General features: G+C 40.7%; 1 protein-coding gene across 2 annotated transcripts in view; it reads left to right on the top strand.

Annotated features, from left to right (window-relative positions):
* MMRN1 (multimerin 1) overlaps positions 1 to 26,631 on the top strand; it is a 160,323-nt gene that overhangs the window by 105,556 nt on the left and 28,136 nt on the right. For both annotated transcript variants that reach the window (XM_088464474.1, XM_088464473.1), the window contains exons 2-3: positions 10,598 to 10,717; positions 15,634 to 15,740. In XM_088464474.1, the coding sequence (XP_088320600.1) occupies positions 10,598 to 10,717; positions 15,634 to 15,740 (227 nt within the window). The remainder of the gene's footprint in view (positions 1 to 10,597; positions 10,718 to 15,633; positions 15,741 to 26,631) is intronic.

Below are 26,631 nucleotides of genomic sequence, written 5' to 3'. Positions count from 1 at the left end.
GTACCCACTAGACCACAAGGAACTTCGGTGTTGTTGATGGGATGATGTATGTAGCAGAGAAGGGTGTAGCAGTAGATTAACCAGGCTGAACTGGGTTATTCCTTTATAAAATAAATGGCACTCTTCTTACTTGGTACTGTTGTCCAAGACACTTGAGTGGCAAAACTTGGCAGACATATTTACCAGGCTTGAACCGGGTTTTCTCTGTAGTTTGGAATGGTTTTATTAGCTTGCATAAAACTGAGAGTCTTCTCTACTGTGCTGCAGTAAAGCTGTGACTTGTCCATCCTCTCCTTATCTCATGGCTTGACATGTATGTCATGATGGCTTGTTGCTGTTCTTCCAGTAGCAGAAACATATAAAGGGTGGATATCCATCTGGTTGATGGTAGGACTGGACACAGACCGAACTCCAGAATGGATGGTAAGTGGGGAATAATCTGGAATAGAACCAGAAAGCAGGAATGGCTGATATTACCTGAGCAAACAGATGTGTGCTTTGCACAAGTGTTGATCAGAATCAGCAAAACAGGAGCAGGCTGGTTATTACCTGTGCAACTAGAGATGTGGATTGCACAGGAGAAGAGTGGTATAGAGAGTTAGTGCAGGGACTGAGCTAGAAATTGTACAGGCAATGACTGAGAGCCAGAGGCAGAGAATATATACCCTGGCCTTAGCTAGGATTGGATGAGCAGTGTCAGATTATACCGGCTGGCTAGTGATTGGCAGATCGCGATCAGGTGATGGGGACAGCAGTACTCCAGCTGGATGTAAGCTACGGCCTAGTAGGCCGGAAACAATGAAGCCTGCGTCTCCTAGGGATAACAGTGGACGCATGAACAGGGCTCAGGGAGCGAGCCAGCTGGTAACAGGAGCGATACGTCACCCAGCAGCAGGGGTAACAAGCCTGGGTTGTGACTCTGAGTATACACTGGAAGGTGGGCATCTTAAGTTTGTACAAGGGGCTCCAAATTGCCTTTTTTTCCTCCCAGTATTCAAAGGAATTATGTGAGACAATAATTTGTATATTATCATTAAAGTAATCCTTCACCATTCTATTGATGCTTACTTTATAAGATCAAGTCATGGTAGAGGTGTCAATATATGTTGGCAATTTTTTGAAGTAAGGCATAATGTCTTGAATTTTTCTAGAATATTGACGTCGGTATGCTTCTTAGTGAAGCCAGTGATAAAAGAGAGTAGCCTGTCTGTGAATGAGCTGGAACTGTGCGTTCCATACTGCTGCTGAAGGCAATACACTCATCAAGTGGGTTGCCACAGTCATGCAAATTTTAGATTGACCAGTATCCGCCTGTCCACATATAGTGGATAGTTGGTACAATGGCGTTTGCTAGGCAAACAATATCTTTTTGTTTAACATACGGGTACATGTCATATATAATCATTATGCATTGATGGCAGATATTGAATGCCTATCTAATACTAACATATTCGTGCTGACTTCAGTAATCTGCTGTGCAACAGGATGGCGGCTATCATACTTCTTTTCTCTTGCAAATGATTGTTTCACAGTAAACTTTTGTTTCAAACTATAAGTATTCTTGGTCCCTTTCTGTGATGTAGATTCACCATCAGCAGCAGTAGCCCTAACACACAAAGATTCTTTTTGGGAATCATGAATAGGGAAGTCAGTTTGCCTTTGCAAATTGAATGCAGGAATATCTCCAATCACTAATGAGGAGTTTGATGATCAAGGTGTTGGCGGTGGAGATTGCATGTCCTGGAATCTATCCATGCTGCTGGTAGCTGATGCTTCTTATCAGATATTATTTCCAAATTTTTATACATCTGAATGAACTGCAAATTACATAACATGGAGAAGATGCCTAGATTTTTAACGTCCCTGCCTCTCCTTACTTTGGCATTACAAATGGTACAGATGTCTTGACAAATGTTGACAAGATTTAGGTAAAAAATGTTTCCACACACTCAAGCATGACAAGAGCAGTAGAAGGACCACAAGATAGGCTACATGTGGCGTATTTCATGTTGACAATTTTACGTTTTTCGACAGTAATAGTTAGTGTTGATGCTTTCTTAAGATTGTCAAACCTTGTTTAGATTTGGAGTACCCTTTCTTACACCTACTTACCCCTTGACCTTCTTTGAAAAAAATGTTGAAGTACTACGACTGCCAGCACTAATACTGGACTGCTCCTGTTCTTCTATAGACTGATTTATGATTGATTTACACCAGGAAAGGAGTACTGTACTTGAACTTGTAACTGCCACGACACCAAATGAACATACAATGAGATAGTGACTGTTACCTTTACCATGCAGTTTTGTTAAAAGACTTGAGAATATTTTTTAAACAATAAAAATAGTATTTTTTCAACTTTAATTAATTTGGGGTGTAGCTGATGGTGACACCACATCCAGTAAGCACAGTAATATACGCTGCCTATCAAAATCACAGTCTTCCCTTGAAATATCTATATTGAATTATAAAAGATGAGGGTTTTTTAAACCACAAAAAAAAATCTATTTTCCACTAATATTAGTTTGGTGTGCAGCTCCAGTAAAATTATCTAAAAATATATGTGAGTGTCTCGTGCTCTGAATTGTATACAGTTGCTCGGTATAAAAGGTAAAAGTTAAATAATAATAAAACCAAGCATTATTTTGAGAAAGCATATACGACCTATAAAAACAAATAATGTTTAGCAGCTCTTTTGTAGACGTAATATGAATGAACTGTATTTTCTCGATATCCGATTTGAATAAAGTTCGTGGTGTAAAAGATCAGTAGCACTTGCCCTTACTTTCCCTACCTTTATCTTGCAAGTGGGATCTTCGGTCTGTGAGCTAGATGCTTGGGATCCAGTGCATTGTATCTCCCCGGTATCCTCGAGTGCAGCATGTCTTCTCCGCGGCGCCATTCGATGATGTCAGACGCCGCTGACGATCATCCTCGGAACTCTTACCAATGCCATTCTGCTCAATCCAACATGTTTTGAACCATGACAGGTTCTTTTTCAAGGATGAATGTATTAGTCTTTGACTGCTTTAAATACTAAAAACTTTATTCTCCAAACAGGAAAGGGTAAAACCAGGGAGTCCTCAATAAGGTGGTATCTACATATTCTTTGGGTCTCCATTTTTACAATAAAAATTTCTTATTTAAAAACAATTACGTCTTTTTTAATGCTTTCATGGTAATGTAAATCAGTATTATACAGGATGGATATTCTATATATTGGGATTGGTAATTCAAGATTAAAGGTATTCTACAAAAAAGCTTTCAGTTCTATATCTATATTTAAACGATTAGGTTGCAGTGTATCTAAGAGAAAAATCCATTTAGTTTTGACTTTTTTCAATTTCCTTGTATAATCTTTGCCTCTCCAAGCTGCGGTTATCCTTTGAATGCTTAGAAATTTGAGGCTTTTCAGGGTTTTTTGGTGGTATTCTAGGAAGTGGGCTGACACACTATGTGTCTTCAGTCCTCTCCTGATGTTATAAATATGTTCGGAGATTCTGGTCTTTATCTTCCTTTTAGTTTGTCCAATGTACTGTAGACCACGCAGACATTCAAGCAAATAAATTGCCCCTTCAGTTTCACAAGACATGTTATCTCTAATTGTAAAGGATTCATGTGATATTTTTGTTTGAAATTGCAATGTGGGGTTGGTACTAGTCGTGTGTTGTTTTGCAGCCCATACATTTTGTACAATAATAGAAACCTTTTATATTAGGTTTTTGGGTATTCGTCTCTATTGGTAGAAAGCTTTTAGTAAGGTGTTGTTTCAGAATTTTGGCTTTTTGGTATATCACTTGGTTTTGAGGGTATAAAATCTTTCATTTCTTGGTCTACATCTAGTACGTGCCACTGTCATTTCAAGATTTCTTCTATTTCCTTGTGGTTTCCATTAAATTGTGTGATAAATGATGTCTGAATTTCTGTTTGCTCTGTATAGGCGGGTTTGTATACCAGCAATTCTCTTCTATCTAAATTCGATATCTTCTTGATTTCTTCTTCTAATTTCTGTCCATGATGACCTTTTTCCAGAAATGTTATTTTTAGTTCTTCACTCTGTTCAAGTGGTATTTTCTGTGCAATTTCTTCTAATTCTGCGAAATTGCCCTCCAGGGATATTTTTGATTCATCCACTATGATGATTGCTATTAAATAGTAGCAGGTTGTTACCCTTGCATTCTTTAATATGTGTTCTTGTCTGAATATTATTTTCTTTGATGAATATTTCAAGGTCTAAAAATATTACCATCTCCGTACTATAAGTTGTTGTAAATTCCAAATTCATTCCATTTTCATTCATATAGGATTTAAGCTCTTGAAGATCCTCTTGGGAGCCACTCCAGACAAAGAATAGGTCATCTATGTTTCTTCACCAGCATCTGATGTTTCCTTGATAGATGTTGTTACTCCAAATGTGCTGGTCCTCACACCATGCCACAAACAAATTGGCATAGCTTTGGGTGAAGGATATACCCATAGCTGTCCCTTTTTTAATGTAATAGTCACCGACATACCAGAAATAGTTGTGGCGGAGGATGAAGTCAATATTCTCCATGATGAAGTTAATCTGGGTGTTCAAAAATTGAGAGATAGTGTCTACTTACTTGGCATCCTATTCCATGGTCAATCACTGTGTATAGTGATTTTATATCGCTAGTGCATAGAAAAAAAGTATCTTCCCATCTTAGGTTTTCTAGCACTTGAAGAATACTCATCATATCTTTGAGGAAGCTTTTTTGTTTCATTACTAAATCCTAAAGAAAGAAATCAATATATTTTGATAGATTAGATGTTAATGACCCGATCACGGAGACAATGGGTCTTCCAGGGTCTTCTGGTAAAATTATGTAATGCCTTGTTTTGAGAACTGAATTCAATGGGAAGACCCGAGCTGAGACTCGGATTAACTTGGAAACCCGAAATTTAGTTCTGTTAAATTCTCTTGAATCTATAAAAATCATGTATGCTGTTTTCTGGTGCATTGGTGAGAACTCTGGATGTGTCTGCACTATTGGTGTGTTCTGGGAACAACAAATATCTGAAAATATGTTGGAATAGAGGACAGCTTAATGGGCACTTTTTCTAGTCTGAGCCTCTGATTGAGGCACAGGTTTTGTACATCTTTTGTACAATATCTACAAAATGTGGCCAGTTAAGTGATTTGAGAACAGTTTTAGAGGATTTTAGGACTGTATCCAAAGTGCTAAAGAACATACTGTACAGGGCGCCGGCCACTGGAGGGCATCGCTGAGTCCACAAAAAAAATAATGAATGGTATCATTCATGGCTGAGTGGCATATAATGAATATGTGGCACAGCTGTGTGGCATATTATGAATTTGCGGCAGTGTTATGAGGTACATTATGATTTTGGTGCTCTGCTGTGTATAATCTATATAGTATATTATGAATTTGGGACACTGCTGTGTGGCATGTTATTTAACTGGGGACAAAAATAAAAATACCAGGCGCCAAGGAAGCACTAATCAAGTCAAAAAATTGTGTGGGCTGCTGCTCACCACCTGGGAATAATGCCACTCTTCCCAACAACAAGACATATACTAAAAGAGAGGTGGAAGAGCACTGCACACACAAACATCAATCAGATAACCGTTTATAATAAAGAATTTAATATACACCTAAAAAGGTGTCAAAAATGCTCTAATACATATTCATTTATATATCATAAACCTATTTATATCTCTCAGAGCAAAAATAGCAGAATAAAGCATTTATATAGATCTAAGCACTGTACTAAATAGTAACATCACCTAAAGTAGGTAAGAGACAACAATAATATACAATAATCTGGTCACTTGTGAGACTGGAGGAATATGTCCATAAGATTGGAAAACAGATAGAAAGGGCAATGTTTGTGGAAAAAATGTCCTGTTATACTGCTCTACTGAGTGTGGCAAGAAATAGCGTGGCTAAGTTCACATACCAAAAGATATCACCTCCTCGGATAAACGGATCTGTGAGTGCTGTAAGCAATAAGCTCTCCGGCAGCATAGTGGGATCACTGTTCCTACCAGCTGGATGGTAACCTTATCAGTCAGCTGCATGATCCGTCTGCCTCCAATGTGAGAAGCCGCACTATATTAAAGCTGTGGCCCGGTGGCTGAGTGTTTGTTAAATCATAGGGGAAATCCAGCAGTGTAATAGCCGTATAACTGGTACACTAGGTGAAGCGACTTGGCGAGCAGATAGCGCATGATGTGCGCAGTCTCCACGAGGTGTCTGGTGGTAAATCTGGGGGTGCAGGTACTATATGTGAAAATGGAAGTAAAACAGCTTAACCTTAACGCGTTTCCCCGCGATCAGCGGCTTTCTCAAAAGGCAGAATAGGCTGTCTATACACACAGATGGCTTTAAGTAGCATGTGGTAGGGCTCAATCATCTGTCCGTGATTAGTCAATTAGTTGACGTCATATTCACAGATTTAAAGTGATATGCAGTATACTGCTCATTGTAATCCACTACTACCATAGAAAGAATTATATCGCTTAACATAATTCCAGCATATAACAGTCATGGCATCACAGCAATTAATATTCATATAGTAGTTTAATTTAATGCTACAAATTGAGAAATTTAGAAAAGAACTAATCTCACTATTCAGAAAATATATTACAGCTTTATTTAAAAATACAGATGTATGATTTTTACGTGTCATACTACAATGCTTTACTCTGCTATTTGTGCTATGAGAGATATAAATAGGTTTATGATATATCCATGATTATGTATAGAGCATTTTTGGGGGGAAGATGGTTTGAAAATGTGTTTTTTGTTAATCTAATTAATTGGCTGAATCCTAGTCAATCATTAAAAGTCCACTGCAGGATTTAGCTATAAAGGAAAGGTGAAACTGTAATGCTTGCTGTTGTGTACACTGCCACCAGCAGTGTCAGTGTGTAGTGTACCAATACTACTGCAGTACAAACAAAAGTCAGAATTGAATGCAAACAGAATCCATTACCACTTTTAGACAGACTTAGTTTTCCATTGCTATAGTTCTGCTCTGACACTCAGTGAGCACTTCTGCCTGACTACAGTCAACCTCCCTGGCTGAAATAATCAAAGGAGATGGGCAGTGGGCAGGAGCATCAGAGAGGACCAAGCTGTGTCTTCTGTACTCTGTAGCCAGCAGGATTTCCAGACACTATCCGTGTCCAGACAGATCCCCTGATTTCCAGATTGCCTTAAAGAATCCCAGATGGGGGGCACTGGCAATGCTAGATTCATCCCTTACCGAACAACAGGCTTTATGGAAAAGGCAGCCAACTGGAATTAGGGGAGTGTACCATATTATTTGGATGAATCTTTGATGAACATTTGTGGAAAAACAGATCTATAGGGTATATATATATATATATATATATATATAGATAGATATATATATATATATATATATATATATAATAAGTATATTGGTACCTCAAAATATTGAGAGTGCTCTCTGGCACCTCAATGTATTTGTACCATTGGTGTATATGGTTATCTATTATTTTATTAAATAAGGTATAGGTTATTTATTAAATTGTTTACTATATGCATGAGACATTGTATATAATAATGTACATATTGTGAAGGGGCATGGTGGAGCCATAGCAGAGGCAGTACTTTAGTGCAGACCTGATGGAGTGTGGAGACAGGTGACTTTGAGGCAGAATGTGCCAGAATCAGCACAAGCTCCTGTTCAAGATGGAGCTCGTGCTGTGAGCGGGAGAGAGTGTAGGTCACATGTCAGTAACAGATATATAGGGCTGCGCTAGCACTGTGAAGTCAGCCAGCTGGACCTCCTCCACAGCGCACATTGCAACTTACCATTAGGTGTAACGTGGGTTGCGGTCGTGATGCCAGTGTGGGGCGGCTACCTTGAGGTAGCGAGGACACCAGGCACCGCTGAGAGACCTACCCTCAGAGGTTACCTGGGCGCGGTGGGTAGGCCCATAACCATGGCCATGATTATGCCAAAACCTCTTTTATTATTTGCAAAATTCTATTGCAATATGTATTATTAATATATAATGAATAGTGTTGGAGTTGTGCATCTGTAATTCTTTTTTGCATGTTTGCAACAATAGTCTCCACAGGTAGCACCTCCCATTATATATATTTTCAGGGTGTGCAGTCTAGGGCCCCATTTCCACATATTCTATTTAGTGTGTTCTTATGCACACCTGAAGGTATGAGACGCCTTCAATCTAGGCTACCACTCCTTCCCACCTGTCCCTTATTGGTTTTAAGCAGGGATCTGGCATTTTGACTGCTCTTTAACAAGAAGCACAATCTAGGTAAGTCCTAAAAGTGTTTATACTGTAGTGCAGCTTAGGGTTGATTTTTGGGGCGTGGGTGCCCTGGATTGCTTTGGTTGGGCTGCTTCAGGGCATCGTATTATATACACATTTTTCCTTTCTTGCACTTTTAGCACTTTCATTGTTTGTTTAATATATATATGTATTATTTTCACATCTTTATTTCTCACCTCCCTACATGCAGTAGCAGCTGCTCTTATTTATCCTACACCTTTTTACACTTCACCTTTCCTTATTGGAGTGATGCCCTAGGGTGGCTCAGCTGGGCTGGTTTGGTGGTGTCCTGCGCTCTGGATTTCAACCCCAGTATGTTAGGGACCTACCCTCAGAGGTTACCTGGGCGCAGTGGGTAGGCCCATAACCATGGCCATGATTATGCCAAAACCTCTTTTATTATTTGCAAAATTCTATTGCAATATGTATTATTAATATATAATGAATAATGTTGGAGCTGTGCATCTGTAATTCTTTTTTGTATGTTTGCAACAATAGTCTCCACAGGTAGCACCTCCCATTATATATATTTTCAGGGACTGTGGTCTAGGGCCCCATTTCCACATACCTCTGAGAGAGGTGCAGGAGAGCCGATCTGTACAGTGCTGGATAGGGGGTGTTATCCTCCAAGGGTTAATGGTAGCCGAAGCAAAGGAGCCAATCAGCTCCCAACTGTCATTTTTCAAACACAGCCTGTGAGATGGCAGTTGGGAGCTGATTGGCTGACACCTTATCACTTTCTTATCACTTTTCACTCTGTCTCCTAACACTGCTTAGTAAATAGACCCCTGTTTGAGTAAAGTGACAGTCCAGCACACTCACACAAGACCTCTATTACTGACACTAAAGGCAGCGCTATGGTTCAGCAGTGTCAGATAGGCAACTGGCAGAGTGCAGAGACTAGCAAACTGCAGTAAGGGACATACTGTAGAGTAGTGTGTACCTAGCACTCAGGATCTCATACACTACAGTTTAAATACGGAGGAAGTAAATATATTCAGGAGTATAATTTTCCTCAATTCAAACTTTACAGTGACCTGCACGCTTTGGGGAAATAATATAAACAGTAACTTGGAGGAAAAAAAAAAAAAAATATATATATATATATATATATATATATATAACTCTGCATTTAAGGGAGCTTAAGTGCATAAGATCTCATGTGAGGAATGACATGTTCTTAGAGAACATTTCAGACAAGCACCATTATAAGGAATGGAATGATCGAGGAAAGGCAGGAAGAAGGGTGCCTTGTGACAAAGTTTCAAGTATTGATTCATCTGGGAGCAGTAGATAATTAGAGAAAGATTCAGTGTGACATCTAGAGGGGAGTATTATTCCATCCTTTAGCAGTGGAAACAAAATCTTTTGCATACAAAGAGTTTTGGAGAAATAATACGGAACACAGCATTATGCTCTGGCTCAACTTAATCCTACAGGAATGCATTGTTTGAGGTTTTGAGGTTGTGAGATAATCATTCATCTACATTCATCTAAAGCATCAGTTTAGCTTTTAGCTGCAGGATCTGGACTATTAGTTAACTTAAGGACACACACACATTGCCTTGGAATACAACTGTGACTTCTAAAGTGAGGGGAAATGCTTCACCGATAAGGTTAAGCAAGGACAATGTAACCCCTATAAGTGACAATTTTGGTAACTCATACTATCTCCACAATACCAGGAACTGTATTTCTTGTAAATGTGCATCTTCAATTTCTTTATGTACGTGTATTGTACTATATGAGTAGATGGTCTATGTATGTTGTTTATTATTCTACTCTATAAACAGAAAACTACTACTGTGTTTAGCGTGCAATATTTACCTGGAACAGATATCTGAGGAAAGTTCCAGAACAGCAACATCCTGTGTAAGAAAAGAACCAGGTGGTAATTGAAAGCATATTTGGTATAGTAAATTGCACATTGAATATTTGCACACAACACATTAGAGAGCTGTATGTGAAATATTGCACACTATATTATAAGTTAGTAGGTTATCCCAGGCCAACCTTAATTAGCTTGGGCAGAGGCACTAATACATTTAGTACTTGTTATAGTAACCCAGCGTCTCCTGTACTGGGTAAAGTGGGGGGTTATGTATATATATGTATTCAATGAAATTGGTTATGTTCACCGCTGTGAGCTTCCTATATGTTGATCAAGGAAAACCGGCTTTTTATGTAGCAATGCTTACTAGACTCCTTTAAGAATATAGAGTATCATACTAATCTATATAAATGTTTGCTTATTTTAATATATACATATTCCTTATGCCACAGAAATTGGTGTGCCTATGTCCATACAAGACTCTTACCGACTGTTGAAATGGATAATGTGGAAACATATGTGTCAAGTGGAGCAAATCCATGTGCCTGGAATACTGGAGCCTGTTCAATGAGGTATGTATGCAATATCCCAGGGGATTGATCCTATAAATTACTACCTAATTCTTTTCAAACTGCTTATAAAATGTTTTGCTCTACTTACTACACAAATCATGTATCCTTGTAAGCAGAAAGAGGTGACTCCAGACCTGTGACCAGTGCTTTGAACAGAGGGAATGTTTGTCCCTAATATGAATAATAGTTCTGGACAGGTAAAGTCACAGACCATTAAATCACAAGTCTTGCAGACGTTTATTTACAGCCATGGATAGAGGGGACAGTTCCTGCAGTAGTGCACTGGAGTTGATTCAAATGAAAGAACACATCATACTCCCTGGTAGCTATTCTTCCGGTTACACAGCACACATTAAAGTGATGACTAAAATAATTCAGTGTCATATGTCTAGTGTTAATACAAAGTACACATCACTGTGCATCTTTTGCATTAACATATATGGGAGGATGAATGCATCACTGTATTATCTGCTTTCTTACACATATTATCAAGGAGAATTACAATTAAGTACTATACACTAGGTTTTGTAGATCACCAAAGCTTGATAATGTTATGTAACCATTAATTTATCATTTATAAATGCAGATTTCCCTCTTTATAACACCCATTCACTTACTACCAAATATATTATATTATGTCTCCCTCTTTATAGCAAACTCTCATATCTCATATATACTGTATGTGTATTAATCTGGAATTATATTATTTATTTATTACCAGTTATTTATATAGCGCACACATATTCCGCAGTGCTTTACAGAGCATATTTGGCCATTGACATCAGTTCCTTGCCCAGTGGAGCTTACAATCTATATTCCCTACCACATGTACACGCACAGACATAAAAACTAGGGTTAATTTTTGGTAGGAGCCAATGAACCTACTAGTATATTTTTGGAGTGTGGGAGGAAACCGGAGTACCTGTGGGAAACCCACGCAAGCAAAGGGAGAATATACAAACTCAGCACAGTTAGGACCATGGTGGGAATCGATACCATGACATCAGTGCTGTGAGGCAGTAATGCTAACCACTACACCATCTGTGCTGCCCATTATAATGAGGGAGCCCTGTAATATGGCCTATGGGTATTCATTGCTCTATGCAGATTCAGATATGCCCAAAGTTCTGCTGAGCAAGTGCAACAAAATAAAGAAAATAAAACGAACACCTCTGGGACAAAGACAGCAGATGCATTTTACAGTGATGTACTGGAAATAAAAATATTATTCTCAGCTGTGGCCCATGGTGATTCATGTATTGCCATCTTCACCCTGTAGTGCCCCTTACTCTTTATCAGCACAAGAGGGTGGAGGCCGAAGCAACATTTTCTTTAGTAAACGAGATCAATTTAAATATGTAAACAGCCATAAATTTAATGGTAAACCTGTTTTAGATTAAAGCATAACTAGTGTTATTTTAGAGATGCCATAATTGGTATTAATTATAATGGTTTTATATTTTCTTAGTTAATATTATGCTGGCTGTCATTCTGTCCGATATAATCTCATGCAGAACTTTGCTATAGCTTTCAAAGACAGGGGCATCAAACATGTATACAGTATGTACTAGGCCTTGGAGAGAGATAAAGTGGCTGGAGATAAAGTACCAGCCAATCAGCTCCTAACTGTCATTTTTCAAACATAGCCTGTAAAGTTACAGAAGATGATTGGTTGGTACTTTATCTCCATCCACTTTATATCTTTCAAAGGCTTAGTACATAGACCTAATAGTGTCAATGGGCCTGATTTAAAGGTGGAGGAGGGGTTTTGGAAACCCTTACTATGCCTGCACGAAACTACTGTAGTTGTATGATGACGTACACAGTTGCTTAAAACATCACTATGATTAGAAAAGGCATCTGCGATGCATGGGCATTTCAGGGTTTAGACCAGTGGCAAACGCAGGCTTTCTTGAGGGGGTTTCCAAATGCTTGATGTTAGAATGAGTGTGGCCTGTCCATGAAGAGGGCATAATTAGGACTTATCCATCTTTGCGTCATACAAAGTGTATTGAGTGTCATAACTCCAGCATATACAAGATCGGTGATCACAGTAAGCCATTAGATGCGGCAGTGGGGCCATCCTGCCTGAGCTGAATGTTTTTATTTCATATGTGGGCACCATTCCAGAGCATTGGAGCAAGTCCACGAGTCTGGAGGAGCAGTAGAAGAACCTAGCACTGCCCTGGGCATGTATGTACATATTGGTCTTGTTATGCCCTGGATAGTTTATTATTATCCAGTATTAATAATTAGGCCTATAGATGGTCTATAGCAGTGCACCCCTAACAGTGCATGTTTTCCAGACCTCCTAGTTGGTGCATAGGTTTATTTATTACTGGCTGATACATGTTAAAACATCCACAGGTGGTACTAATTATTTAATTTGTGATACTGATAAGAACATGCAGCGCTAGTAAAATTCTATTATATTAATATTTCTAATGTGGTCATGGTGTGGGCTGGGGAGGGGGGTTTCCAGGCAACCAGAACCCCCCCCCCCCCTGTGTTTGCCTATGTAGACTGTGAGGTGACCAAAAAGAGGACGTCTCATGGCCGTGTTATGTGAGAGTCATGGGCATGATTCTGGATACAGCTGCATTCTCTTTCACAGAACCGCAGCCACAGTGGCCAAATTTTAAGAAAGTTAAAAGTAAGATTCTGTGCTAGCCAGGAGCAGCTAGAGGAAACAATGTCCTAACTGATGGTAAGTCAATGGTGGAGTCTTTGGATCCACCAGCAGACTTGATCATTGTTCAGCTATGCAAAGCTGGTGTTGCAGAGTTTGCTCAGTCCATCACACGTTATTACGCAAGGGGAATGCTTAAACTGGGATTTTGCATACTTTTGAAAATGGGAATCCCTATGAAATTGCATCCGCACGTGAATAGCATGCATCTTTAAATCAGGCACAATATGTTTAACATAAATGCTGCATATAATAAACAAATATATTCTGTGAACCAAAAATAAATAAGGCTTGTGTTACTGCTAATCTAACAAAATGTCCATGTATCTCCAGAAGTCCAAATGAATTACCTTCAGGAATATCAACCGAAAACAGAACCGTAAGTGTAGCACTTACTGTAAGCCCCAAACTTAACAATGGTCCAAGAAACATGATCTACAAAAATTATTTTATGCTAATCTAGTAAATAGGTGTTCACAGGCCTCAATTTTAAAAGGATATTACATCTGGTTGTATTATTAGATGAACACAGAATACTGTATTTCTGGTATGACTATAGAATTACTGAACCCTACTTTATCATATTTGTGAATGTGCTACACTGTATTTTGTGTTTATTTTCTAAAGATCATGATCATTGAACCATTGTAAAGTTTGGGGTTTAAGTGCTTACTGGGCATGATTCTGAGTTGCATTCAAGTCCACTTTGAGGAAGGATCTAACCATTTGTAGCAACTGTACATTCATCACAGCTTGCATACACAACTTTGAGCATCTACGGCTGATTCAGAATACGCATCTCACGAAGGGTAGGACTGGCGCAAGGGCCTGATTCAGCAAGGAACACAGTTGATAATACGCACGCAATTGGTCGAGTGCTGCACTCTGCACATGTGTATGCATCGCAGTGCGTGTGAGCAAACTAGCAATTGCGATGGGAACTGCGTTTGCAAAGTCTACACAGACCCAGAGCAGAGTGACTGACAGGAAGTGCCATTTGTGGGTGGTGATGGGGGGTGGTCGGGCGAACGCAGACGTGACAGTGTGTTCCAACGCCGTTGCAGGGGCATGCATGAATTATCCACTGCATGGCCATAAGCAGCCATAGCACTGATAGCGTGCGTGGCTGTTAGCAATTTCTGAGTAAGGTCAGGGCTTGTACAAGTGTGCATATGGGTCCGATGTTACCGATTGTTTCGCTATGTTGCCCTAGTATACAGATGTGAGTAAGGGGAAGTTGGCGTCTTTATGTCTGGCTGCTTTCACAATGTGAATGCACACATTTAAATAGCACAGCTGATATTAGCAGCTGCTGTGCGTGCGTATAAGCAGAATTGTGATCCGTAGTGAATCAGGCCCCAAGTCTGCACTGATATTGATGGTAGCAACTTTCACAAGCAGATTGGGGGGGATGGTGCAGGCTTGCTTACCCTCCCGATTTGGCCCGGAGCCTCCCTATTTTCGGGTGCCGCTCCCGGCTCCCCAGAGAGGCAGGCAAGCCTCCCGGTAGCCTGCGACCCTCCCGACTCCCCCCTGAAAAAACTAGAAACCCCCGCTGAATCGCGTCATTATGGCCCCGCCCCCTGCTTCACAATGCCAAAAATAACGGCATTGTGAAGAGGGGGCGGGGCCACGATGACTTGATTGCGCAGCCCCACGCCCAGCTCAGCCCCCACTGTGACAGCAATGGGCTGCCCCACCCCCAATGTCACATCAATGACCGGCCCGCCCCCCGCTGTTAGCCGACAATCAGCTCCCTCCCGGAAGGCTGGAGCCGATTGTCGGCAAGTATGGGATGGTGTGGTCTCATAGGTGCTTCCAACTCTCAATACAGGCAAATATTCACATTTATTTAAAGGCATGCAATGCAGCCACAAATGTAGCTGATTTGTGTGCAACTCTGAATGAGGCCCACTGTATTTCAGTGGATCTTCTTGAAGATTTATAAATACATAAATACAGATTTTAGTATGTATACAAATGAATGCTTCCATATTTTGGTATAAAGAATTGTTTATTATATGCACAATTTCTTCTAAACATATTCACCATTTATTCTCTGAGTGTGTATATATATATATATATATATATATATATATAAATATATAGTGTACAGATATATATTTACAGTATATGTATATACAAATATATAAATATTTGGATAATATAGATAAATAGTAAATGATAATGTTGTCCCCACCAATCGCATATCTTTGAAATCATTCAGGAGCCGAGTGATCTCACAGCCGGTTTATAGAATGAAGCATAAAATAGTGACATCTTTAGAATGGAAATGCTGCCCAGGATACAGTGGAGAACAATGTAAAGCCCCAGGTCTGTTTCTCTATATTTACTTATTATAATATACTGTAATAGAATTAGAATGTACTGTGGTGATGGTAAATGTTTGTAATTTTCTAGTGTCAAATGTATATAGGAAGTGATATCAAAATTCTGTGAATAGCATGTTTGACAAGAGGCATAGGAGCCAGCTCTGTGGGTTCTGCAAGTGAGAAACAGCAATATTTGAGCTGCCACTAACAAAGTCTATGCGTGACATTTGTTCCTCAACATGGGTGGTAACAAAAACAACCCAATCATTTTTAAAAGTTGGCTCCTAAGGTGAAAATAAGTCATTTTCAGGGCATCATTGTCTTTTAAATGTAGATTTTGAAAAAAAATTTTGTTTCTGAACAAAGTAAAAAAAATATACATAAAATGTTTTTTATACACTTCACATTAAGCTTTCTTGTTAACCATTACTGATCTGATACAGTATGTGTTTCACACTTACCAATCTTATACTTTAAGAATTATTAATGTTAAAATATTTAACTTGCAAAGGCAATTCACTAGCTTAATTTGTAGCATAGCGATTCAATGTCAGTAGTTGGCACTGAAACAATAAATTGTTTTGGGTGAAGATAGAGCTAAGATATATGGGGCTGATTCAGAGTAGTATGCAATTCCGATGGTTTGCCTACTACTCCTATGTTAGAATATCAGCCATTCGCAGGATCTGTACAGTGCATAGATCAGTCTTCCCCAAAGTTGCATCCTGATTGGCAGACGGGGAGTTGGCAGGTACGGCCACCATTCAGGATACCAGGGTCGTCACCCCCCGTCATCTGGGAGTGACGAGGCCAGGGTCTGCGTCTTCTGACGCAGTTTCCTGGCCTCAGCTACAGAACTGCAAGGAGCATTCTGGGTAGCCTCAGGGTTACTCATATTGTCGATGGTTTCACACTCAGATCTGCAATGCTGTCAGGAGACATCTATTTACACTATACATGTCCTGCTACATTAGCATATTAGTTGTACGGTATTGCAGAGCCACTTCCCTAGGACTGTGCAATACCGTAAAAGTGTGAATCAGCCCTTAATGTTTCATTTATAGGGCGGGATGTGCTGAGATGGAAAATGCTGTAAAACCCTCATAAATGCCATTTTCCGGGATGTTAACACATTCCCCATATGTACTAAGCAACAGAATGCTTCGTCCCTGTGGGTAACGCCATCTTCAGATGGTGTTACCCATTAGAAGCCTATGGGCTTTTTATTGGGATGCACTCTAAAAGAATCCAATTGGATCCCTCCCAGTTCCACCCACGGCGCGCGTCTTTCTGCGCATGCATATAAAGACGCCAGATGGACTTCTGGGTGTAAGACCCAGAAGCCCCTCTAGCTTAGGCTATCATCCAGGACAGTTCTTATTGGGAGAGATGTCCTTTGTGATTTAAATTGCATTTCTAAGTACATACCGAGGTAATTAACCCTGGTATGTACCCAATAAGAGACGGGATGTACCGCATGCTTTGTACATCCCGCCCATAGTGTTTCATTTAAAACACATTACCCTCCTTTTTCAGGTATTTGTGTCTTACTTTAGATCTTGAAATGGCTGAAATGATGAAAATTATTTCCTGTGTTAAATACATTCACTAATCTCATGTGATGAGTTTTAAATACGTTTTCTAGTAACTGAAATTAAATGTTTTTATATAAGTAGATGGCTTACACCCTAAACACTTTATTAAATGCCTAATCTTTCTATATAGTGTGCTGTCATTTGTACCATTCTATTATAGAAAAAATATGGCCATTTAGCATTAATAAATTCTCTTTCACTGTATTAGTCAAACATGAGCAGAAGGTTTTCAAGGTAATATATCAATGGCATTCTAACGTTAGTTGTCCATAGTAAAGCTGGTGGATACCCTTAGGGACTGCACTATGAAAAGCCTGCCATAATCTGTTTCTGAAACTATGATTTATGATGTTATAATTACAGTAATACTCTTGTCATAAGATGAAAAAATGCTTCAATTAATACAAGAGGAAAAATGTTAAGCAGCAATTGTTAAAGGGAATACAGTGTTGTACAGTCTTAGTTTTCCTGAACCGTTACTGAGCTAGTTATAGTATTTAATCACAGGTCATAGTCCCTCACCTGGGAGTTGCACAGCTCTATCCATAGCATGAGAGATCTGATTCAGCATCTCCAATGGAAAGCTGCTTCATTTGATCTCACCTGTATGTCACAGATAAAATAGGTTAGAGAGGACACCATCCAAAATATAACAGTGTATTATTGGGAATGGTGCAGATTTAGCGCCTGATTCAGAGATGTATGCCAACCTGATGGTTAGCGCACATCTCTGATGTTTTAGGGTCTGTGCATGCGCAGAATCCATTCTGCAATTTGCAGAATGGGTCCTGCGATCTCGCTCGCAGACCCCCCCCAAGTCACAGTTTGACATGCTGCGGCGTTTGGGGGGCGCAGCAGGGGCGTGGCTGACCACCCTCTCTCCGGAAACATTCTCTACATGGGTAAATCCTGTTCAAGTAGGTTTGAGCCTGTTTATAAAGTCTGTAACCTATTTGATGTTTGGTATACAGTAGTATAATCACATATGTCCTTCAATTGCATTCCATGATTGTGTCTAATATCCAGAGATGGCCCCAAATCACTGACAAACTAAGAACAAGTTTGAGGCCATCAACTTTAAAAAATTGCTAAAGCATTTCAAGTATCGCTAATAATATTTTAAAAATAGAACTGTAATAAAGATAATATTTCATTATCAATAATAGCAACGGGCCTGATTCAGAGACAGATGCTAATGCAAGCACAGCTGTGATTTATTATGTATCACAGTTCTGAATATATGCTAATTGTTGTAAAGCTTATCCGAGTATAAGGACGCCCACCGCTGCATTCTCATCTTGCCCTTGCGCAGGGTCTGACCTGCCGCAACCCTGGGAGCTCTCCTAACATGCAGAGCTGCATAGAAGATCATAGGCTACTTTATGCACACCCATAAAAAGGCGTTCAAATGGACAGACACACCTGCGTTTTTCAGACCACCCCCAAATGCTGGCAGCCTGTCACTCACTTTGTGATAGCTAGTTCTGTGTGACCATAGTCGCAATGCAATTGCTGCGCATACACAGTGCGGCTTATATGCATGCACACTGGCAAACAATAGCTCGATCTGGTTCCGTTATGGCCACTGTGTCCAGCTCTGAATCTGGCGCAGTGGCTGCAAATAATAATAATATTATTATTAATAATAATAATTAGTATTAATTTAACTGGACCCAGTGCTTGAAGGACAGACAGAGTAGTCATCAATAGTAGGGGTTGTCCAATGCAGCCACGGTTGCTGAGAACTACAGCTCCCAACATGCCTTAGATCCCTGGAAATGGATAATGATATCATAGTCCACCAATAAAGAGGAATTTGAAACCAGAACAAGAGGTGGAGAAGCACAGTACCAATGTAGAGGAGGAAGTATGCATGGCTATTAATGAAACCAGTGACATGCCATTAGGAATGGGTAAAGTTTAGAAATCAATGTGAATACAGCTAAAGCACCTCTTAGGAGAAAAATTAGAGTGAATACTGTGTTCACAAGTGTTGTAAAGCCTGTCAGAGAAGCTGACGAAGTTCATTGCACTTAAAGACTGTAGAAGGTGAGAAGGGTCTCTCATTCCTTAGACAGAACAGTGAGTCCCATAAGGCAACTTGCACATTCAATAGAGAAAGTCTAGTTCCAAACAAGTGAATCATTCAAGGGCATTCGGGCGATAATTCTTGCCGTGCTCCGGGTGTCTCTCCTTCTCTGGATCGCCACTCACACACCTGCAATTCTGTTTCCATTCAACGTACATGCCGTACTGGGACAACATGTCCAGTTGCTAGGAGATTAGTACGCTGGATTGCAGCACGTGATACTTCATGGCTTTTCCTCCTCACCTGTGGATTCCATTAATCTCCTGCCTTGTTTCCATTGGTGCAAACACCTTTCTTAACCCTGCTGGTTCCTCACCAACTTGCCGGCTATAGCGTGTCAATCAATACGTGTCCTTCCGGTTCCTGCCAGTCGAGGTCCTGCTTGTCTGTGCCTGTCCAGCTATGTATCCTAGATACTTTTGTCCTGTACTCCAACTCCTCCATCTAGAGTACTCATTATTCCTGTCTGTGGTGTTCCTGGGTTATGCTGTGCCTGTGGCCTTGCCAATCATTGTATTCTGTTACCATCTTGGTTCTCAAAGCCGCATCCTGGCTGTATACAGGGGTGCCGAAAGGGGGGGGAGTGGGTACACTTTACCTGGCCCCGGGCTTCCAGAGGGGCCCGGTGGGGGCCCAGGTACGGCGCCGCCTCCCCCTCCCTTCCTTGTGCCTGGCTGAGGGGCTCACAGCGCCCCCCCTAGAGCAAAAATATATATGTATTCTTTTTCTTCTTCAAGGGGGCGTGGCCACGCCTCCCACGATTAGGCCATGCCCCCTCTTTACCAGGGCCCGGCGCGCTCTCTACGGCCCTGGCTGTATAGCCGCATCATGGCCCACTAGACTGCAAACATCTCTGCCAGGATCTCTATCTGTTTTCTAAGCTGCACTCAGCCTGCCTAAACTAGTTCTCACAGTTGCATTACACCCAGTGGCCCTAGGATAGCCATGTAAGCCTCTACTATCTTGAGTCTAAGTCCAGACGGCCACCTTAGTACCGGTGATTGCTTTCAGAGAACAGCGGGTGGCTGTTATTTGCAGAAGAACCTTTTCATTGCAATTCTAGAGGTCTTACATGGTGAGTCCTAGGAGACCGTAACAGCAGGTTGTGGTCCTCTGCTGTGGCATGCTGATACAGGTATGAGGTATGAAGAATAGTTATCAAGCCGGGTCTGGTACACAAACAGACTGCATAAAAGTGAAGAGGATCATCAGAAGCAAACAACAAGACAAATCAGATCAGGACAGAATGGAACAGGAACCAAAGACAAATCAGCAGACAAGAGGAACAACAGGAATAAGGTGGGCCAAATATAGTGTAGTCAGGAAACAGGATACATGCAACTAGATAGAGTAAACCAGGATTACTGGAGCACAGGTAGCAAACAATGTTCTATCACAGGTCTGTTTTTCAACTATGGATACTAGACATAATTGGGGATGTAGATATTAGACGACCAGATGAGATGCCACCGGTCTAAATGCCGATGACTCAAGCCCGACATGGGACTTAAGATAGGTGTCAAATTACCAACGCCTATCTTAATCCCGACACCATAATCCTGACAGATGCCACCCTGAACGAGGTAAGTCTGGGGCATCTTAGGAGTTAGCTGCTGGGGGAGGAGGGTTAGGCTAAGGAAAGGGGTTTTTAGGGTTAGGCACCACTAGGGGGAGGTTAGGGTTAGGCACCCCCCCGGGAGGGTTAGGTTTAGGGTGCGGGCAAGAGAGTTTAGGTTTAAGCAGCCCAGGAGAACTTAGGGTTAGGCACCACCCTTGGGAGTTTTAGGGTTAGGGACCACCAAGGGAGGGTTATGGTTAGGGGGGGAGAGGGGAGGGTTAGGATACTTACCAGCCAGCGTTGGGATCTCCTGCTGTCCGCTGGTATTTCAATCCCATTCCACATTATTGTTGAGCTAATCTAGCCTGTATGCGCTATATAATTAACTGTTAATAAATAAATTATAAATATCATAATAAACATGCCAAGTGGCTTAAACCCCTAAACTGACATGTGTGGGAGTTTCCACAAGTTACCGATAAGGTATCATGCTGAGGTTATATATGTGGATTATATTGTATTTATTAAAATATTAATTTTATTTCACATCAAGCCTCCTGTTTATTAACAGACAGCAAACCCATTATAGATATTTATACTTTAATCTACCAGAAGTGCTTAGCGCAGTAAAGATTTGTTTTTTCTTTTTCTTTTTGCTGTGGAGACCATTGTCTCTGGGTTTTTGACCAAACCCTCATTACTTGCAGCTGGCACTGATTACATTATTTACTTTTGCATTTAGCGCCGGGATATTTGCAGCTTCAAACTGCAAATTAATTTTTTCCTTTTTTATCATGCTGAGGTTTCCCAAGTCATCCCCTAGTGATCCCTGCTAGGATCTACAGTCCAGAGAGATACTGGGATAGAGACACTGCATACTGTATGAGAACTTAACAAAAAAAATAGTAATTTCACGCAGACTAATTGATCCTATGGGGCTATTTAGTTAGCTGCACTTAGTGTAACAGGAATTTTTTTTTCAGGTCTGAAAAATAAATCCCCGGAAAAAGACCTCGACCCTGTTAAGATATAGGTCCATGAACTATGCGATAACACCGGTTAACACATTAAAAAGAGTCTCAGGTGAAAAAGGAGCTGGAATTGAATAACCTCAGGAGTTAAAGCCTGGGGCTACCACCCTTTTTTACCCCTGTTAAATTAACGGGACTAATTGAATTTGGTCCATAATATGGATAACAATACATGTTAATATTTTATCTGAAAAATCACGTTGAAGTACATTATATTTTTGCATTTACAAATTTAACCACCAGATGTCTCTATTCTGCAAAATCTCACATTTGGTAACTAAGTATGCTTGTAACAATACAGTAACAAATAGTACTTTGATCTAGACCTTTGTGGATAATAATCATTGATGCAGTAAAACAACATAACATTGTGGTTCTAATAAATGTTAAACTACCTACTTTTTAAATAATACTTACTGTAGCATATTTGTGAATTTGACTCAATTTCTTATACCTACAATTAAGACTATACAGTATATAGATAAAGCTATTATTTTTATCACCAATAATAGATACTGGGGCTCTTTCTGAGTCCCAGCAAAGTGGCTGTAAAAGCGGGCAGCCGCGGAAGCCTGATTACTACCTTATACTAATGTGAGAATGTATTCAATTAATACCGTGGTTTGTGCATGTGCAAGTGGAAGCCCAGACCACCCACTGATTTTATGCCAACCGCTGAAATCATCATCATTTGTATCTGCATTTATCTGCATTTGCACCAACGCATGACTTCTGATACAACCCCACGACACCAGCAGAAAACTCCTACATGTCAGGGTGATTACGTGCCATCATATTGTCACACCTAGTTCCTACCTGGAAATGCCCTATTTTATGGAAAGACAGATGTGGCCAAGTTCCATCCAACTTAGAAAAGGACGACATACTGTAAGCAAAAGTGCTTAAACTCACTTCTGTGCATGCACTGTATGCACAAATGTGCCGTTTGCATTGTGTTAAAAGATGTTTCTGACTCAGAATCATGCTCCCTGTATACAAATGTTGCAAATTAACACAAATGCAGCTAGTAGAGTGAAAAATGAAAATACTTGGGTTAAGAAGACAAGTTAATGTTGGAAAGCCCTGGTTCCCTATATTTATAAACTACAGCTTGCATGACTGCAGGAAGAGAGCACAAAACATTGAAAAAACAGTGATTTTTAGGAGCTTCAGTGACCAAAGAAGCTCAACTTGTTTCACAAGTGACATTGTCTTAGGTGATGTTTGCATGGAACTCCAAGGGAAAAACAATATCAGGACAGAAGTGTGTAGAGGCCATTACTCCAGTATTGGAATATAAATACATCAATTCAAAGTGCAAGAAAATAAAAATGAGCAACTTACAGTGTGAGCAACCCGTTTAATTATAAACAAAGTTAGATGAACTTCATAGAACATGGTACAGTACGTAAGCCACTCATCTAACCTAGCAATAACATGTTTGTAAGTCCATGGGTATAAAGAGCACAGGCAATGTACTAGAAGTGGAGGAAAGTTATATGGTCAGATAAACCATCCTTTACCATATTGACAAACAAATGAGTGCATGTGTGGCATCACCCTAAAGAAATCAAAATGTGTGTGTTTGTTACGAGATCAAAATTTTCTGTAATATTATAGGTTTTAGAATCCGCGACAGCGGATCATCTTGGTGGCCGGTCCCAGGCATAGTTGCCACTGGAACACTGCATCATGTCTTGTCCTTGTTCCAGCTGTTGCAGGCATCTGGAAATCCTGTCTAGTCTGTTTTCAGCTCTAATGATGCGTACTCACATAAAGATTTTCTGTCCAATCATCCAACTAGTTTATTGGTTGGAATGAAAATCTGATAATGTATGGAAGTAAATGATGATCAGCAGTTAGCTCCTAAATGCCAGAAAACAGATGAAAATGGTCTTTTGTTAAACGTTTGATCTAAACAATTTGTTCAAACAACAGTTTTTGTCCATTTTCTAGCATTTGGGAGCAAATTGATGATTGTCATTTGCTTTCATACCTTACCAGATTTTCATTCCAACCAATCAACTAGTTGGATGGTTGGACAGAAAATCTTTAGGTGTGTACCCAGCTCTCAAATGTAATCTAAGCTGTAATCTTGCCTGTCTGTCTGTGTGCAGACTTTAGCTGCACACTAATTGTCTCTCTGTGTGCTGAACCCAGCTGCACACTAGCCTGTCATTAGGAAAGGCTCTCTGCAGGGAATGGCTCTGATTGGATCCTGCATCTCATAAGTTACAGCCAGCCCTGCACTGCCAGCCCTGCACTCAGTGCAGGTTATACTGTCTGACCAACAGTGTATGTTGCTCTGTACACAGTTACCTGAGTTCATGCCGGTCTACCAAGTTCTACTGTTAAGATATCCTGATCCTGTCATTATTCAGCCCTGCTGTATTATTACCATAGTTCTGTCTAGTCGTGTCAGTCTGCATTCAGCTAATGTTACCTGCAGTGTTCTCCAGTTTGTGTTCCTGCTCAGTAGCTGCACCTCAGCTGTCTCAGTTGCATTACGACAACTAGGCTGCATCATAGTCAAGTACATATCGGCTATCATAGCCGCATCTCGGCTGCCAGGCCACATCTCTGCCAAGTTCACATCAGCTCTCAAAGCTGCACCTATGTCGCAAGGTCACACCACAGCCAAGTTCACATCAGCTCTCAAAGCTGCATCATGGCCTGCTTAGCCGAATCTTGAACTGTATCAGTATTCCTGTCTGTATTCTTGCCACAACATTTCTGCCTTGTCTGTTTATTGTTTGTCTAGTCCTTTTTTTGTAATCTTGCCAGTCTTGTCCTTGTCTGTTTCTTGCCAGTCCTGTCTTGTCTAGTCTTGTCTGAATCCTGCAATACCTCAGTCCAGGTCACTCCTGCCATGCAGCCTATGTTGTTGGTTTAGTCGCTCCTGGCCAGACAACCTAGCTACTCCTTAGTCCCCGATGTTCCAGAGACATTTATCTGCAGCCACACTCCAGCTAGCCCTAGTAGTAGAAATACTGCCACTCTTCTATCAAACCTTGTCCTGGTCAGCAGTCCTGTGATTTCTCCTTGTGGGAGAATTGTAACATTGTAAATGGCCAGAAAACAGACGCTACTGGAGTTTTCTCATTATGGTCTCTGCCCTGTATAATCTGTTTAAGATCCTGCCTTGTCAGGCCCCAAGCATGAACTCTGATTTGGAATTTACGAATAACATTTTGAACCTTGAGAGTATGCAAACGCTGCTGGTACAAGCCTTCCTTGGATTGTCGTCTCGTGTGGATGTGCTACAGCAGCAAATAATTCAAGCCTCCCAGAATTCGTTGTATGCAACCACCCATTGAAAGAATCCATCTAGGGAGGAAGAATTGGACGGTACCCCAACTGTAAACTGTTCTACAACACCTCATTCTCAAATGTGATGAAACCTAAGCTCTTACGGGAGTTTCGTTCAAAGACTGAACAGTTACAAGAAGTATTGTACAGTACTAATATGTTAGTACAAAAAATTTTGGGGAACTTTCCTGACTTTGACATTATTCCACCTTTCCCAACAGAAACTAAAGAGGTGACAGACTCAGTTCCCCTTACTTCTGCAATGCTATTCTCTATGCAGAGGGGAAGTGGTCATCGGAGTTACTTACGACCCAGGCTCTCTGAAGCCGAGCGGCAATGGCATAAGGAAAATCGCCTCTTTTTGTACTGTGGGAATGCTGATCATTTTAATGGAGACTGTTCTTTATGCAAGCCCAGAAAAAATGACCAGTCCCAAATTCCTAGACCTCAAGTTGACTACTCGCCTTGTAAGCTTATTTATGCCGCAGACTATGTAATTCCCGATAAAGGTGCCAAGGCTCCCCAAAACAAGCCAGTTATTTGTAATTGGGGTCCCATCAATAGGGGACCAAATCTCAAATTGGGTAGTTCAGGCTATTCTTTTGCAGGAGGAATGTCTAATTTTGAAATTGATGTCTTGACGTCATCTGTGTGTACAGGGAATATGCCCAATATGCCTACATCAGAAGAGGTTTCTGAAGTAACAACACCAGTAGAAGTGTCCGATGTACCTACTCCTAATTGAGTTTCTGATGTCTCAGTCATCCAGACCCCAGGAGGGGATGTCAATATACCAACCTCAAAAGAGGTGTCCAAAGTACCAACTCCAGTAGGGGAGTCTGATGTTCTGACCTCAGGTGAGGAGTCCAATGTTCCTACTCTAGAAGGGGTTTCCAACAATGCCAGTCATCCAAATACCAGAAGGGGAGTCTGATGTACCAACCTCAGAAAGGGTGTCCAATGTTCTGACCTCAGAAGATGTCTCTGAAGTACCACTCCCAGGAGGGGAGTTTGTTGTACCAACCTCAGCAGAGAAGTCTGAAGTATTGACACCAGGAGGGGAATTCAATGTTTAAATTTCCGAAAAGGTGCCTGATGTACTGACACCAAGAGGGGGAGCTCGATGTACCGACTTCAGAAGAATTGTCCGATGTACTGATCCCAGAAGGGGAGTCGAATGTACCGATTTCTGTTGAAGTTTCCGATGTACCGACCTCTGTTGAGGTGTTTTTGATATGCCAACTTGAGGAGGAGAGTCTGAGGTTTCATGCCCAAGAAGAAACTCTGATGTATCTACTCCAACTGCAGAC

The sequence above is a fragment of the Taudactylus pleione genome, unplaced genomic scaffold, assembly GCF_031769625.1.
Source record: "Taudactylus pleione unplaced genomic scaffold, aTauple2 ptg000055l, whole genome shotgun sequence".
Lineage (NCBI taxonomy): Eukaryota > Metazoa > Chordata > Amphibia > Anura > Myobatrachidae > Taudactylus > Taudactylus pleione.
Note: the sequence above shows the minus strand (reverse complement) of the source record. Positions and strands in the feature narration are given on the sequence as shown.